Source organism: Canis aureus, chromosome X (assembly GCF_053574225.1).
Source record: "Canis aureus isolate CA01 chromosome X, VMU_Caureus_v.1.0, whole genome shotgun sequence".
NCBI classification, from domain to species: domain Eukaryota; kingdom Metazoa; phylum Chordata; class Mammalia; order Carnivora; family Canidae; genus Canis; species Canis aureus.
In genome coordinates this window covers 94,982,120-95,000,213 of record NC_135649.1, presented here as the reverse complement: position 1 = coordinate 95,000,213, position 18,094 = coordinate 94,982,120, and the positions used below count along the sequence as shown (strand labels likewise).

Genomic DNA, 18,094 nt, shown 5'->3' with positions numbered 1-18,094 from the left:
CTGTGTCAAACATTCTAAGCATTTTTAAGCACCTACGCGCAGTAGGCAAGTGACACACACACAAAAGGAGCCTCAAGCAGAACTAACTTGAGAAAACTGTTGCAGTTGCCTGGGGCCAACTTGTAGTCTTCCCTCATTTTCAATTTCTAAGGCTCAGTTTGCAGTGCCCAGGTGGAGCTCTCAAAGGCTATGAGTTATAGTCACTCTTCTTCCAATGTGGAGGGCTTAATCATTCTGAAGGTGAACAATCTGACTTACCATACCTCAGCCAACATCTTGTGGCAAGTCTTTGAGAAGTACGGGTGCATTGGCAATATGTACATCCCACAGGGCTGTTTTCACTAGAGTCATGTGACTTTGCCTTCGCCCGCTTCCACAAGTGCCACATTACCATGGATGCCCTTCACGGTATCATGCTGGATGGCCAAGAACTGCAGATACAGGTGGCACATGATGGTCAGCACTAGGTTCCCATCATGACCACTGCTGCCAGAGAGCTTCTCTCCACAGGTGTAAATGCCAGAGCCAAAGCCCCAAGCATCAATACCGTTCCAACAGTAGAAGCTGATCCTGATTTCAGGGCAGATCTGGCTTCAGCCACATAAAGTCTTGCTCTCACTCTTACAGTAGCTCACCATCAACTTCTACATCCAGGTCTACCCAATGATCCAAGTACAAGTCACCCTCAGTTTCCAGTTCTTCCTCCCCAACTAGGTCCAAGTCTAGATCCAGAAGCCTTCCACCAGAAAGGAAATCCAAGTTTAGACTGCAATTTAAAGATCTCCTCAGATTTCCAGAAGAGGAAGGAGTGGTGCCCTCTTAAGGTTATGAGTCAGGAAGCAACCTAACTGAGGACTCATGGAAGAGGAGGGAAGGGCAACAACACACTCAGTTGATCAAACAGTCCTTAGAACAAGCCAGTAGAGCTTGAAAAGTTCATTCTTTAACATGTTGCCTAACTTTCTACCTGTTTTAAGTTTTACCTCAAGTGGTATGCTTCTTTTTGCCCTTGCTGTTATTCAAATATCTTATAAGTTAGTGAAGTGAGCAACTGAAGTTATCATTGATTTGGATATTTCAGGTAAAGTTATATTTTTCCTTATATACCGCTGACTTTGTGCTTGAATGTAAGCAGATTGGTTTTTTAAAAAGATTTTATTTATTCATCACACACACACACACACACACACACACACACACACACACACACACAGAGGCAGAGACACAGGCAGAGGGAGAAGCAGGCTCCACGCAGGGAGCCTAACTTGGGACTCGATCCCAGGTCTCCAGGATCACACCCCGGGCTGCAGGTGGCGCCAAACCGCTGCACCACCAGCGCTGCTCTATAAGCAGATTGTTTTTTGTTTTGTTTTGATTTTTTGCTTTTGTTTTTGTTTTTTATAAGCAGATTGTTAATCTAATTTGTGGCCTCCTGATTTAAGAAAATAGATGAAGCCTTTTCTTGTTGAGTAGTTAAAAACTATCTAGTGATTGACTCATCATTGCCATCATCCTTTTCAAAGAAAGACCTACGAGAGAGAGAGAGAGAGAGAGAGAGAGAGAGCTACCAGGGGCATCTGGGTGGCTCAGTCAGTTAAGCAGCCAATTCTTAATTTCAGCTCAGGTCATGATCTCAGGATCCTGGGATGGAGCCCCACCTCTGTCTCCCCTCTCAGAAGGGAGTCTGCTTGAGATTCTCTCCCTCTCCCTGTGCCCCTCCCCCACTAATGCACCCTCTCTCTCTCTCTCTCTCAAATAAATAATATCTTAAAAAAAACACTTCAAGTGAAAAGAACTGATTTTTAAAGGATTATCAAACACAGTTCTAATCTTTCATGCATTTTTGTGCACTAGACACAGTTGTATAGCAGCTGAGTAATGCTGGTTGGCTACTAAGGTGTTATTTCCCAGTGTAGAATGCTTGGCTATTTCATGTTATTTCCTGATTGCTCCTATGTAAGGATGACATGCTGCAAAGAAGCTAATGGATATCCAGTTTACTAAAAAGTCTAACAATTGTACTTCCAGTCACCTAGGCCTTGCATGTATTATAACAAAGCATACAGTGAGCACATATAGCAGATGATAAATATGCCTTTATTTTTCCCCTCACCCGCAAAATGGTAAATCTGATCATCTTTATTTCTGAATTTAAATATGAAAAATGTTAAGAAGCAATTAATCTGTAACTTTATAAGTACTAATAACATGCTGTATCTTTTCACTTATGCTTATATTGTACTATAACTACCTTCTAAAATTTAATTAAAACATTCTCCTGGTGTCTTAAAAATTAAAATTTGTTGCCATTATATTCTCATTCATAAAGTTGTGAAATAAAAAAAAATTGAGGTCATCTATCTCAAAAGTCTTAGAAACAAAGATATTAAGACACCTGAGGACTAACCTTCAGAGATCCAAGGTATAAATATTTTAACTTAGCAAGCTAAAATCAAAGTCATACACATATGCTGCTACCTCACAGCTTTGATTGCCAACCTTGTCATAACCTTGCCCTGGCTATGCTCTGAATCTTCTGGAATTGCCTTCTATGGCTCAACACTCCATTTCAACTTATTGGTTTTGAATTAATGTTCTGGGAGATAGTTATTCCTAGCTTGATATTGGAATTTGGACCTGCTCTGACTCCCTTGCTTCTCTGTTAGCTCAGCTTTGCTGCACTAACTTAATCCCCACTCAACCTTTCCTCTTGGCTTCATGGTTGCCAATCCAGCACTATGCTTCAGGTATTCTTTTCAATTCCCACTGCCCAATTTTCTGTCTAGCAACTGGCTAAATCAAACTTTGAAAAATAGATTCCACTTTCTCATATTAGAGTCTCAGAAATTGGAGTCTAGAGAGTTTAAATGATTGATCAAATAACAAATTAATGATTGGTCTTCAATCTAGGTCTCTAAATTCTCAACCTAATACTCTTTCATTTTTACTGAATTGCTTCAAGTATATTGCTTTTAAATACACTGAATTCAAATAGTTTGGGAAACACCAATTGTGATGTTTGATAACAAATACTAAAAACAAGACTTCAAAGCAGACAATAATGGTAATGCTGTAGGAACTCAATGTTTGAGATGAAATACATTCACATTGCAAAGGAAATTTCAAAACTTAAGTGAAATAGACCTATTACTAATACCCAGAAACTACCTAACCAAACAACTGTTTAAACTTTTCAAACACATCACACCTATATGTGTATGTGCACACACAAGCATACACCTATTCATACTAATTAAGACTTTGCTAAACTTAAGCATCCTAAAAATCCCACCAGGGAGCTAATTGGTCACAAAACATTATCTCACTCTTTATTAAGGTCTCAGTGAAAGACATTTTAGTTCCCACCAGAACCATTTCGTTTCTTAATATAAACCAAATGTTCAGTGGTAATTTACTTCAGGATATTTTCTCTTCATTTGACAATTAAATGAGCATTATTGAGCCAAGGTATCAGAATTCATTGTATAATATGTGAAACACATACGAAAAGAGGGACACTTTAAAAGGATCTAATGATACAGAGAAGTAGGGAATTTATCTAAAAGATAAACATTATATGCCTAACCAGATTTGATTCATAATCAAATGAAAATAACTGCTCATTTATTTCAACTTAATTATTTACAATTTCAGTGCCAAATACTTATTAAATAAATGACAGAAAAATCTGTATTCTTATTTTTTTCATAAAAGTCTAAATCCAATTAAACTTATAGAAATGATAAAATGGACAATAGCAAATAAGTTTTATGTGGCAAATTTATTAAAAATTACTTTTTGACATCTGACTAGATTACTGATCATATAACTCTCTTGTTGCAACTATTAGGAACCATCTAATTATAAGTGACATAAATCCTACACAAGCTTTACATTAAAAAAAAAGAAATACATTGGTTTACAGATTTAAAAATCCTAAGGCACATCTAGCTTCAGGTATTTTTCAATTTTTTTCTTAGGTATCTGGCCTTTTCTCTACTTTACTCTATCTCTTTATGTTGATTTTCCTCATTCTCTGGTATACAAGATAGGCACAGGCGTCTTTAGGTTGAAATCCTACTAGCTTAGCAACCACAACAAAAAATAATTTTTCATTTTCAACAGTTAAAGGTAACATCTCAGATTTAACTTTTTAAAATTTTTTAAAGACTTATTTATTTATTTATTTATTTATTTGAGAAAGACAAAGCATGGGGTAGAGGGAGGAACAGAGAGAGAGTGAGAGAGAAACCCAAGAAGACTCCTTGCTGACCAGGGAGCCCTGCATCAACACAGGTTTTGATCTGACAACCCTGAGATCATGACCTCAGCCAAAACCGAGGGTCAAATGTGCAACCAACTACACCACCCAAGCACCCCAAATTTAACTTTTAAATACACTTTTGGCCACATGCCCATGCTGAAAACAGCTACTGTGACCAACAATTTGAGATGGGCTGATTAGACATGGCTGCAACAGGTGTCCTTTCCTTTATCTGTGGCAGTAAATTCAGCTAAACCTAAACCAAATGGACAAGATTGAAGAGTGGGTTTCTCCTTCAAGAAAATCAAGTTGCTATTGTCATAAGTATGTTAAGTGGACACTAAGCAGACAAAAAAAATCCACTGTTCCCAAAAAATAATAAAACATCTTAACCTGTGCCCTATTTCTTACAGGAAGAACTCAAAACTCAATTTCTATTCTGTGTCAATTAGTCCTTCTAGGATAGATTTCATGTCATTTCCACCCCAACACCAAAATTGTGGCCACAGTTCCCCAAAGAAGCCAAGGTCTTTCAAATATATTCCTTCAGCCTGACATACTCTCTCTTCACCAACACATACCCGACTGCCACTTTCCACCAATAGAAACTCATAATTATATTTAAAGATCCAGATTTAAATGTACCATCTCTGTGAAATATTTCCCAACTCCCATTAATCACACAGTTCCCTTGTACTTATATAATATTATAGATATAAATCTTTTATCACATATAATATATTATATTTTCAGTTTCTATGTGATGCTTCCATCACCTGGAATATAAATAATGTGGGAGAACAGACTTCTGCAATATTTGACAAATCTCTAGTAGATATTAACTGATTCAGTTTATGCTGGACAGATTCATTATAAATAAGTTCAATTGTATAATGTTTCAAATTCCATAGCCAAATCTTATCTTTACATGAACAACTTGAATGAAAGATTCCAAAACAAACGTTAAATGGGTCTGGTAAGATTAATTAGTCCAAAAGCTCTTAGAGGTCTCCTTCAAATAGCACTGCAAATGAGCATGATTCTCACCACACCATCCTGGCTGGACTAACACATATGGAACAGAATCAGCAAAATCAGTATACATGATTGAAGGCAAAATACCTATTATAGATCTGTTTTAAAAGTACCTGTGATGTTATGGCTAGATAAACAATATAAATATTTATAATATAAATATACTTCTCATAATATTTGTTCATAGTATTTCTTTATAATATAAATATAATTCTCATGTATGAGAAAGGAGAACAAAAATGAAACAATGCTTTTGTGGAGAATTCCTTAAGGAACTGACCAGAAAACCTGCCAAAGTTTTTACTCAGATTTGTTTTTGTTTTGTTTTGTTTTGTTTTAACGGAAGCTTGAGAGACTGTGTAATTCAAGATGAAGCCATTAAGAATGAAAAGGATAAAAAAAATAATAGATAATAATAAAAGAGCCAACTACAGAAATTCAGCTATGGCTTTCGCAAATTATCAAAAACTGTGGGCTTTCTTAGTGAGTATCTATGATTTGAGGAATTCATGAGGAAAAAAGAGAGAGCTCCTTGGGCACCTGAAAATGAGAACTGCTGCATTTGACTAGCATGACTTTGGCGTGGCATTTTGAAGAAGGCAGTCGTATGTAATATAACTAGCTGCATTCGGGTTCTTTAACTTGACATACAAATAACTAGCGCATAGCAAAGCCTGGAAAAGCTTCCCCGAAAGCCGGAGAACAGGCTCATGCAGATAAAAGGAGGTGAAGGGAAGTGCTAGGCACACAGTGAGCCTCCGCAGTATCTACTGGTTTGGAAAGCGGTGAAACCTACCCTGATCACGGTCCCCAGTTGGTAACAATGACGTACATAATAGATACCTAGGCAACAGGCAACGGTGCCTAGCAACTTCTCATATAAGGGCGGTTCTCAACTAAGGCTTAGCAGAAGCTATAGGACTGCAGCCAGGGCTGCAGGAGAAGCCTGAGCGGAGGCAGATCCAACCATGTCGGGCGGGTCCTGACACGGTAACCATAACAGAAAGAGAATCCAGTTATTGTATTTCATATTATGTATTTCATATTATTCATATTATGTATTCATATGTAACCATATGTAAGATCCAGTTATTGTTTTTCAACATCATGCCATAAAAGTCAGGTATCTTTCCACTTGTTCATCAAGATGGAAAATTCAGGTTCCGATGATGAAGAAGATGAATCTGCTGCCCGGCGCAGAAGGCAGATGACCCGATTGCTCCGGGAAGAAGATTTCTATCAATTTGTAAATAATCTGAGTGAAGAAGATTACAAGCTTATGAGGGATAACAATTTGCTAGGCATCCCAGGTGAAACTACATTAGAAGAGTTGCTGAGGAGACTTCAACGAATTAAAGACAACGTAGCACAAAATTCAGATGAAAATAGAGGTATATTTCATTTTTAGGGAGAATAGAATGGGATGGGTAAGGAACTTCATAATACTTTATTTGGTAGCAAGTAAAGTATCAAATACTTTAATTTGGTAGCAAGTAACTTCTCATTAAAAAGAACTGGCATTTACTTGATTTTTGGTGAGAATGGAAAAATATGTTTTTCCCCCAATTCACATTTGAGTCACTTTAATTGAGAAACAAGTGTGAAATAGGCTATTGATATTTTTCTTGGTTTTCCACCTCAACTAAAAGTTCCTCCTACTTCCTGAGCTATTTTTTCTATAAAGACATAGACTTCTTCACCAGTGAACAAATATATTCTATTCAACTGGGGGTAATTTTGCTCCCACCCCTCAAGGGACATTTGACAATGTCTGGAGATATTTTTGGTTGTCAAAAATGATGGGTGGGTGTTACTGGCAAATAGCGGGCAGAGGCCAAGGATACTACCAAACACTTCACAATATAGGATAGCTCCCCAAAACTAAGAATTATCCAACACCAAAATGTCAATAGTGCTAAGGTTGAGAAACCCTGATCTAATCAGGTCTGCTGCTTCTCTCCTAGTGTGAAGTAGAAAATTTTACTATCAAATGAAGATGATACATAATAGTTTGGTTCTTAAGCATGGCCTCATATATACTATGCCAGGTTCAGTCTATTCATCTGATCTCACCTTCAGTTTCATGTCACCTCAAAATCTTGGTAACATTAAGAAGTATTCAAATAAATTTTAAACCTATACATATTATTTAAATTTGGGCAATGACTACAATAGTGTTATATTTTTAAACAACTTTGTATATTACCATAATCATTTAAGAGCCTAGAAGTACTGTTGTAGACTAATGAGAATTAGGCAGTAGTGTAAATTGAACTAAAATACTAGCACTGAAAAAAAAATAAAATAAAATACTAGCACTGTACCTTAACCTTATTTAATTGTATTAGTGTTTTGACAGTGGAGTGAAAAAAATGTTGTCTCTTGACTTTCCTCCCACAGTGGTACACAAGGCCATGAATATGATGAAATATTGAAAACAAACTTCCTCCAGATTCCTAAAAAAACAAACAAACAAACAAACAAACAATTCTCTCAATTTATCTAAGATTAGCTAGCTCTTTTCAGAAGGAACTCAAACTTGTCAATTTAGAAAATGTAGTTTATAAAATATTAACTCTATAAATGTGAAATCTGTTTAAAACATCTCAGTATTAAAAGTCTAATTTTTTGTTTGCTTGATAGTTCTAATTTTGATAGTTCCTTTCTGCCCCCCCCCCCGTTTTTGTTAACAGGTGGAAGACATTCTTCTGACAGTGTATCTAGTAGTGACTCTCTATTAGAATGGCTTAACTTTTTCGAGCAAACTGAAAATGTGACAAGTGAGGAAAGTGAAAACCAATCTTTGGAAGAATCGAGCTGGATTAATTCAAACAGTGATGATTCCAGATTCAATTCAGAAATAAATTTTAACCTTGATAATGGGAGCCCAAATCTAGAGAACCTATATGTACCATCTACAAGACTTACCAGAGGAGACAATATGGAAAACAGCCAAAGGCAAGTGGAAAATCCACAATCTGAATCAACATTTATAAGACCACCTAGATCAGAACAAAGTACAACTGAAACATTAATAGAAGTCCCAGTTACCAGAGTTCGGCGAAGAGCAAGAAGCAGGAGCCCAGAGCATCGGAGAACCAGAGCAAGAACTGAAAGTAGTTCAGCTCCAAATTCAATGAATGAATGTTTACTAAGATTTCATCAGAATATATCACCTGAGACGTTTGAGTACCTTCAGGTAAATGAGGCTGACATATTTTCTAGAATTCAGCAACAAGTAACAACATCAAGACAGCAAATAACTGGACTTGAGTTGCAAAATAGTGACCTTTTTACAACGTCTGGAACAAGGAGTGCTATTGAAGAAGAAAGTTGGTCAGACACAACCAGTGATGATGAATCTTGGGAATTGGAACAGATAAATCCAATCATACCATTTCATCTTGAAGTAGGACAAGTTCATCCTGGGGCATATTCTCATAGAGATGAGAGAGCTAGCAGAACTCCTTTAATATCTGAGACACCAAACAACACTGTCATTTTACAAAGTGAACAAGGAGGATTTGGGCACATGTTTCCATATTTTGAGCAGACAGAAGAAAGAATTTATGTCAGTACCATCAGAATTCCCATTCATAGCATTTTAAATACTGGTTTAAATGATACAACATCTGTTACAATTCAGAGCACATTTACAGAGACAGTGACAGTATTTAGTGACTCAAGTGACTTCATGGACAGTGACAGTGATTTAGTGTACAGTGTCTCACCCTCAAGTCAAAACATGGAAAGGGCAGAGTCACCAAATGAAAGAGATGATTCTGATGGTAGGACTAGTTCTGATTTCCATCCAAATTTTGCATTGATTTCTAGTTCAAATTCCAGCTATGTGTCTAGTTTCAATTCTAGTCCTATTTTCAGTTCCAGCTCCAGTGATGAAAATTCAACAATTAGTTCAATAATGTTTGAAGGCAGTAATGAAATAAGGACACCATCAGGCTCACCATCAGAAAGCAGGCAAGAAAGTACATCTATGAGCTCAATAACATTTGATGATAGTGACTCTTGGACCTCTCTTAATCTGGACCACTTTTTCGTCTTGAATGAAGACAATCACGACCAACCTACAGGACTCACCAAAGCACAAATTGACAACCTGGCTGTAAGATCTTTTGGTGGAAGTGGTGCATTAAAAGCCTGTAGCATTTGCATCACAGAGTACATAGAAGGCAACAGACTTCGCATCCTACCTTGCTCCCATGAATTCCATGTCCACTGTATCGATCACTGGCTGTCAGAGAACTCCACCTGTCCTATCTGTCGTGGGCAAGTAGTGGGTTCTGGTGAAAAAGAAAATTCTAATTGAGATCTGAATCCTTATCTATATAAACTGTTATAGTGATGGACAAACTGTAGTCACCTGCCTAATGTCCACTTTTGGAATGATTCTTAAATATAACAATCTGAATCTAATTTAAAATTGAGTCCCAATGTAACAATCTGAACTGACTCATTGGTTCCTGAAGGAATGACTGGACTTTCTCCAATTTCTCTTCCAGAATAAAAGGATATGTTTAAAAACGAAACAATACTATCCTGTCTGACAGGAAAAACAAATTTCACACTACAGTGGATCACTGAATTTCAAAAGAAACTTAGCAGGTACACTGGGGTAGGAGGAATGTTCCTGATTCCATGAAAAAAATGTCTGAATATATAACCAATTCAGATAGAAACTAGTAGTCTTATCTAGTCATGCAAATCCCAGACGTCTCATATCCCTATCCCATCTTAGATGTGCATACAAAGAGACAGAATACAACCAAAATAATTAAGCGAGTAAAGAATTTATTAGACCTCTTTTCCTACTGGAACCATGGAGGGTGTAGAAGAGAAGAAAAAAAAAAAGGTTCCTGCTGTGCAAGAAACCCTTAAAAAAGTGAAGAAATTTCTCAGAGTTGAAGATCAAGCATCTGAGAAAAAAGTTTGCCCAAAAGATGCTTCGAAAAACAAGGAGGAAGATTTATCTATGAAAAAGCTAAGCATTACCACAAGGAATACAGGCAGATGTACAGCACTGATATTCAAATGGTGAGGATGGAGAGAAAAGCTGGCAACTTCTACGTGCCTAGAGAACTCAAATGGGCATTTGTCATCAGAATCAAAGGCATCAATGGTGTGAGCCCAAAGGTTCGAAAGGTGTTGCAGCTTCTTTGCCTTCGCCAGATCTTCAATGACATCTTTGTTAAGCTCAACAAGGCTTCAGTGAACATGCTAAGGATTGTGGAACCACATATAGCATGGGCCTACCCTAACCTGAAGTCGGTGAATGAAATGATGTACAAGCACGGTTATGGCAAGATCAACAAGAGAATTGCCCTGACAGGTAACACATTAATAGTCCGATCTCTTGGTAAGTATGGCATCATAAATATGTCATGGAGGATCTGATTCACAAGATCTATACTGTTGGAAAACGTCTCAAAGCAGCAAACAACTTTTTATGGCTCTTCAAATTATCTTCTCCACACGGGGGAATGAAGAAAAAAACCACCCATTTTGTAGAAGGTGGAGATGCTGGCAACAGGGAAGACCAGATCAACAGGCTTATTAGAAGGATGAACTAAGGTATATAACATGAACATTTTTGTAATCTGATCAGTTAATAAACAACTACTTTCCAATGGAAAAAATAGTTTATTAGAGACACTCACATGAAGTCATTACATTCATAATTTGCTATAAAAAGCTTTAAAAATTTTGTCTTCCTATTTCTCTTCCCAACAGTTTGTCCCACTTCTTCATACTGTCTTAAAGTTTCTCTCATTTTCTACTACCAATGTATCAGTTAGGGTCCTGGGCAAAAATTGATGGCACACTTGAAAAGGGTGATGGAAAAAGTTTAACAAAGAGGCTATTTACTAAAAGTGTGTAAAGAATGAAAGGAAGCCAAGAGATGATGAAGTACCCTGAGGCTAACAACTGTGAGAAGCCTGTATTATCACCACTAGGCTTGAAGGGGTATAGAAAGGTAGTAGTTCCTGCAACAAAGAGTGTCCTGTGGTTGTAGTAGAAGGCCATCCAACAAGAGCTGTGACCTTAGATAAACAAAAGGCAGCAATGCCAACCTAAAACTTAGGGTAAAGTGTCATGGAAATAAACACACCCTTACCTTCCTTTGCTCCAGATTGCTAATCTTCTGTTGGTAGTTTCCATTAGCCAAGCCCAACCTGAGGACACAGAGATACTGATTGATAAAGCTGATAAGGGTCGGCCTCCTGGAATCCTAAAGCAGGGCAGAGCAAGATGGCCAGTGGATCCGAAGAGCAAATCAGAAACCATCTACCACAACCAGCATTCCCAATTCTCTTCAAACCCGGTCTGTGTATGCTTTCTTGCCTCATCCCCTTGCCCTTCATTCTGCTTTGACTCAGCTCTTTAACAGTCTTCTCTTAATTTTCCTTTCATCTACTCAGAACTGATACCATGAAGAAGAGAACAAGTACATTTTATCTTTAGAAGTGATGACATGACAAACCCATAGAATTTAATTATATTGCTCTTAAATGTCTCACATTTTGGATTGCTGTGATTATAAACAACTAAGGAAAAAAATCCAGTATAGGTATTGCTTCAATGTTTGCTTTGTAAGTATATTCTAGTCTCAATTTCTTTTTTCCCGTCAAGTGCCCCCCTCAGTGCCCGTCACCCATTCGCCCCCACGCCCCGCCCTCCTCCCCTTCTACCACCCCTAGTTCATTTCCCGGAGTTAGGAGTCTTTATGTTCTGTCTCCCTTTCTGATATTTCCCACACATTTCTTCTCCCTTCCCTTCTATTCCCTTTCACTATTATTTATATTCCCCAAATGAATGAGAACATATAATGTTTGTCCTTCTCCGATTGACTTATTTCACGCAGCATAATACCCTCCAAATAAATGGTGCTGGGAAAATTGGACATCCACATGCAGAAGAATGAAACTAGACCACTCTCTTTCACCATACACAAAGATAAACTCAAAATGGATGAAAGATCTAAATGTGAGACAAGATTCCATCAAAATCCTAGAGGAGAACACAGGCAACACCCTTTTTGAATTCAGCCACAGTGACTTCTTGCAAGATACATCCACGAAGGCAAAAGAAACAAAAGCAAAAATGAACTATTGGGACTTCATCAAGATAAGAAGCTTTTGTACAGCAAAGGATACAGTCTTTTTTTTTTAAGATTATTTTAGAGAGAGAGTATGTGTGAGTGGGGGGTGGATGGGAAGAGGGAGAGAAACTCAAACAGACTCCATGCTGAAGGCAGAGCCTGACTTGGGGCTCAATCTCACAATTCTGAGAACATGACCTCAGCCAAAACCAAGAGACCGACGCTTAACTGGCTTAGTCTCCCAGGTGCCCAGAATTTCTTTTTATAAGTTTAGTTCATATAATTTTTAAAAACATAGCCTAAAAAAAATAGCCTAATTCTTATAAAGTGTCATATAGTTTATATATCTTAATTTTCATGTGAATGATCCAAAGTATCCAATTACTGCTTACAGCCTCCCAATTTCAATCTGAAAGCTTTAAGGTAAAACTTGAGTTCAAAACCATGCCTACCAAACTCAATTCTAATTGTCCTCATCAAAGTATTACCCAAAACCAAGACACTTTAAAATCAAATCTAGGCCATGCTTGTATTCCAATCCAAACATAGTGAAGGATTTCTTTTTCCTAATTCAGTCTGGAAACTGGAGTTTTTTAAATTTTTGTTTCTGTTTTTTTGTATATTGGCCAAACCAGCGAATTTTGCTTTTAAATTTTCAATCCTGATTTAGGTGAGAATACACTGTATTATAACCAAAGCAACAGTCATAAATTTTGCACAATGTGTAACATATATAAATATGGACAGTGTTAAGTATGTTAAGTTTAAACTTTCTCTAAAAACTTAAAGTCAGAATCATCACTGACTTTTGTTTTCTATGTGAATTGCTGGCAACCACAGTAATTACATGGAAACATAAATGGAGTGTGCTGGTGAAGTCTTTTAATGTATCTTTGAGCTGGTATATTTTTCACACAGAAGATATTTGCATGGCCAGAAATGAAGTCTTAAATGAACCTCTAAGATTCACATTAAATTCTGAAAGTTGTTTGACTATTCTGATTGTTACTGTTTCTTATACAAGATATATTTCATTTAAAGTGAATGGAATAATTATAACACGACTTTTCTTCTTGCTATCCTAACGTGTTCCAACCTTCCAGAGGATAACAATTGCCTAATCAATGCTTCAGTACATTCACATATGCTTTCTGTGGTAGAATCCTAAAATGTTACCCACTGACTTTCATAGTAGCCCTTCCCCTGGAATACTACCTGTGAATGTGATGGAATATCATACCCATTACTAGGTTATGATGTATGGCACAGTTGATTGGGAAATTATCCAGAATGAGCCTGACCTAATCAGGTGAGCCCTTAAAAGTCACAGAATTTTGACTATTTGTCCAGATAAGATGGTTTATACTCCTCTCTTCCTGCTCCCCACTCTGTAAGTACAACTATATATCCGAGAAATACACAAGACAACCAAAGGAGAACTCTGAAAGTTCTAAAGAAGAAACTTAATTGGCTAGGGACTTTTGGAATGGATGAACAACTTCATGGAAGGACATCTTATGATCCCCACCCAAAAGAAACAGGTGACCCAGGCTCAGCACTTACTCTCAACTTAATAACAGAAAGCAGTTCAAACAGGCTCTTCCCCCACCAGATCAAATGGGAATCCCACCGAAAATACTCAGGTGAGCTCTGCAGAAGCTGTAAAAAGGAACAATTGGAATCCCTGCTAACAATAAGTGACCTGAAAGAGTGCTTTTCTTCCCCACTGGGTCTGAGGTCTCCTTTTACAACCCAGACATACTGGTAATCAAGGGTACCAGCAAAAGTGATCCCATAGCATAAAGCTCCCACCTGGGAAATGCTCTTCTCCTTAGCTGGGCCTTAGACTCCTCTCCCATACACAGAGATACCAGGCAACTTGCCTGTACCAGCCAATACCACAAAAGGATTTCAACCTGGTAAGTATTCACCATTCCTTATAGATAAGGGAGATCCTGACATAGTGCTTGTGGACGAGAGTTTCTCTTCCCCCATCTAGAAGCACCAGGTGCCCTGGCCTGGGAAGATTTTTCTGCCCCCTTAAGCAGCACAAGCACAGACCAGTACTAACCCCACCTGCACAAGATAAATCAAACAAAGTAGTACTGCAAAGGTTCTGAAAATAGAGTGTCATGAAACCATAGCCCACAAAAGTAGAAGAGGGACTGTGTGCCAAATCTAAAAAAAAAAAAAAACCTCCTAAAATTTAAACAAAACAAAAAACAAACTTTAACAGGAACAGTATCCTAACATAATAACCAAAGTGTTCAAGAGACAGTAAATGTCACATTTCATACCAAGAATGAGATGCATGACAACTTGAATGAGAAATGAATGATGCCAATCCCAAAATGAATTAGATGTTTGAATTATCTGACAAGGTTTTTATTTATTTATTTTTTTAAATTTATTTATGATAGTCATACAGAGAGAGAGAGAGAGGCAGAGACACAGGCAGAGGGAGAAGCAGGCTCCATGCACCGGGAGCCCGACGTGGGATTCGATCCTGGGTCTCCAGGATCGCGCCCTGGGCCAAAGGCAGGCGCTAAACCGCTGCACCACCCAGGGATCCCATCTGACAAGGTTTTTAATACTGATTTCAGGCCTTTAAGACCTTTAACAGAGAACCCAGTCACTTCATGATGATATTCTGACTTACAGACCTTGAACTAATAAAGAGATGTTTTAAATCACTATATTTGTGCTATTTTCTTATGAAGCAACAGAAAACTAATAAACTTCTCTTCTATGATCCACCCTGTGCCCAGACAAATATTATAATGAGTCCTAAAATGTTCAGTGTCTTGCTTCTACTATAACTTTATTATATTATTGGTCCTGCAAAAAATACAATTCTTGACCTTTGGGCACCATTTTCCCCTAGAATGGAATCCCTAACTAATTCTTGCTATTGAAGCTCCAAGAAGAAAATATCCTTCCTGTTTGAACAACTGCCAATATCTTAACAGTTTAACTTTACTTCACATCAACCGATTCCACTCTATCAGTGTATGCTTTTTATATAATAAGCATGATTTAATACCCTGACTTTCAAATTATGAAGGCACTTATTTTTGTCTCAAAGCAACTGCTGAGTATTAGATTGAGCTCCCAAATCATATTCCTCTATACTTGCCCTGCCAAATATCAGAAGTTGGGAAGATTTGTACCTGAATTTTCTAATCTCCACTTGATCTGTTTTTACATTATAATTTATCTGTTTAGGTCAGAGGGGAGGGGCAAGATGGCGGAAGAGTAGGGTCCCCAAGTCACCTGTCCCCACCAAATTACCTAGATAACCTTCCAATCATCCTGAAAACCTACCAATTGGGCCTGAGATTTAAAGAGAGAACAGCTGGAATACTACAGTGAGAAGAGTTCACGCTTCTATCAAGGTAGGAAGACGGGGAAAAAGAAATAAAGAAACAAAAGGCCTCCAAGGGGGAGGGGCCCCGCGAGGAGCCGGGCTGAGGCCGGGGTGAGTGTCCCCAGGACAGGAGAGCCCCGTCCCGGAGAAGCAGGAGCTGCACCGACCTTCCCGGGCGGAAAGGGGCTCGCGGGGAGGTGGAGCAGGACCCAGGAGGGCGGGGATACCCTCGGGCTCCCGGGGACACTAACAGACACCTGTGCGCCCAGGAGAGTGCGCCGAGCTCCCTAAGGGCTGCAGCGCGCACAGCGGGACCCGGAGCAGCTCGGAGAGGCTCGGGCAGAGGAAGAGGCTCCGCGCGGAGGGGGCTGCGTGGCTCTGGGAGCAGCTCGGCGGGGCTCGGGCGGCGGCTCCGCGGAGGGGGCTGAGGGGCTGGGAGCGCGAATCCAACAGCGCAGGCCCCGGAGCACTGGGCGCCGGGACACAGCCCAGGATCCGGCCTCCCCCGGGACAGGCAGAGGCCGGGAGGGCCCAGGACAGCGAGGACGCTCCTGCCCCGAGCTGAGCAGATCAGCGGCCCCGCCCCAGAGCCTCCAGGCCCTGCAGACGGAGTTCCTGCCGGAGCTGAATCCAGGGCTCCAGAGCTGGCCCCGCCACTGGGGCTGTTCCTCCTGCGGCCTCACGGGGTAAACAACCCCCACTGAGCCCTGCACCAGGCAGGGGCACAGCAGCTCCCCCAAGTGCTAACACCTGAAAATCAGCACAACAGGCCCCTCCCCCAGAAGACCAGCTAGACGGACAGGGGAAAAACAAATTATTGACCAAGCAGCACTGGAAAGTTCCAGGGGAAATCAAGGGATTTACAGTATACAGAATCGGGATACTACCCCGTGATTTTTTTTTTTCTTTTTGATTTCTGTTTGCTTCCCCCATCCATTTTTATCCTTTCTTTTTTCTCTCTCTCTTTTTCTCTTTTTTCTTTTTTCTTCCTTTTTTCTTTTTTTCTTTTCTTTCCTTCTTTCTTTTCTCTCTTTTTCTCCTTTTCCCAATTTACTTGTTTTTTGCCACTCTGCACTGAGCAAAATGACTAAAAGGAAAACCACACCTCAAAAGAAAGAATCAGAAACAGTCCTCTCTCCCACAGAGTTACAAAATTTGGATTACAATTCAATGTCAGAAAGCCAATTCAGAAGCACTATTATAAAGCTACTGGTGGCTCTAGAAAAAAAGCATAAAGGACACAGGAGACTTTATGACTGCAGAATTTAGATCTAATCAGGCAAAAATTAAAAATCAATTGAATGAGATGAAACCCAAACTAGAAGTCCTAATGAAGAGGGTTAACGAGATGGAAGAACGAGTGAGTGACATAGAAGACAAGTTGATGGCAAAGAGGGAAACTGAGGAAAAAAGAGACAAACAAAAGACCATGAGGATAGATTAAGGGAAATAAATGACAGCCTGAGGAAGAAAAACCTACGTTTAATTGGGGTTCCCGAGGGCGCTGAAATGGACAGAGGTCCAGAATATGTATTTGAACAAATCATAGCTGAAAACTTTCCTAATTTGGGAAGGGAAACAGGCATTCAGATCCAGGAAATAGAGAGATCCCCCCCCCCCAAAATCAATAAAAACCGTTCAACACCTCGACATTTAATAGTGAAGCTTGCAAATTCCAAAGATAAAGAGAAGATCCTTAAAGCAGCAAGAGACAAGAAATCCCTGACTTTTATGGGGAGAAGTATTAGGGTGACAGCAGACCTCTCCACAGAGACCTGGCAGGCCATAAAGGGCTGGCAGGATATATTCAGGGTCCTAAATGAGAAAAACATGCAACCAAGAATACTTTATCCAGCAAGGCTCTCATTCAAAACGGAAGGAGAGATAAAGAGCTTCCAAGACACGCAGGAACTGAAAGAATATGTGACCTCCAAACCAGCTCTGCAAGAAATTTTAAGGGGGACTCTTAAAATTCCCCTTTAAGAAGAAGTCCAATGGAACAATCCACAAAAACAGGGACTGAATAGATATCATGATGACACTAAACTCATATCTTTCAATAGTAACTCTCAACCTGAACAGGCTTAATGACCCCATCAAAAGGCGCAGGCTTTCAGACTGGATAAAAAAGCAGGACCCATCTATTTCCTGTCTAGAAGAGACTCATTTTAGACAGAAGGACACCTACAGCCTGAAAATAAAAGGTTGGAGAACCATTTACATTCAAATGGTCCTCAAAAGAAAGCAGGGGTAGCCATCCTTATATCAGATAAACTAAAATTTACCCAGAAGACTGTAATGAGAGATGAAA

General features: G+C 39.1%; 1 protein-coding gene, 1 long non-coding RNA gene and 1 pseudogene across 4 annotated transcripts in view; 2 read left to right on the top strand and 1 right to left on the bottom strand.

Moving 5' to 3' along the window:
* The window catches only part of LOC144307638 (uncharacterized), a 161,734-nt gene that overhangs the window by 113,187 nt on the left and 30,453 nt on the right, over window positions 1-18,094 (bottom strand). Inside the window, exons 3-5 of one of the 2 annotated variants that reach the window (XR_013374424.1) lie at window positions 11,433-11,490; window positions 9,511-9,600; window positions 6,567-7,755 (exon numbers count right to left, since the gene is read on the bottom strand). This is a non-coding gene — a long non-coding RNA (uncharacterized LOC144307638). Of the gene's footprint in view, window positions 1-6,566; window positions 7,756-9,510; window positions 9,601-11,432; window positions 11,491-18,094 lie in introns of those variants that run through there. The other variant, XR_013374425.1, reaches the window with a different exon arrangement.
* Window positions 6,221-10,248, top strand: LOC144307636 (E3 ubiquitin-protein ligase RLIM-like). Its single transcript, XM_077887566.1, has 2 exons — window positions 6,221-6,690; window positions 7,993-10,248. Exons 1-2 carry the CDS (start codon window positions 6,447-6,449, stop codon window positions 9,624-9,626), a joined length of 1,878 nt encoding a protein of 625 aa, XP_077743692.1. The 5' UTR covers window positions 6,221-6,446; the 3' UTR covers window positions 9,627-10,248.
* Window positions 10,137-14,689, top strand: LOC144307637 (large ribosomal subunit protein uL30 pseudogene; annotated as a pseudogene). The gene is made up of 3 exons (XR_013374423.1): window positions 10,137-10,888; window positions 11,470-11,907; window positions 12,180-14,689. The product of XR_013374423.1 is annotated as a large ribosomal subunit protein uL30 pseudogene (transcript).

Excerpts from the sequence above, each read along its gene's own strand:
- LOC144307636 (XM_077887566.1), top strand. The coding sequence starts at position 6,447 with ATGGAAAATTCAGGTTCCGATGATGAAGAAGATGAATCTGCTGCCCGG. Across the intron at positions 6,691-7,992 it reads AAATTCAGATGAAAATAGAG|GTGGAAGACATTCTTCTGAC; the intron begins GTATATTTCATT and ends TTTTGTTAACAG.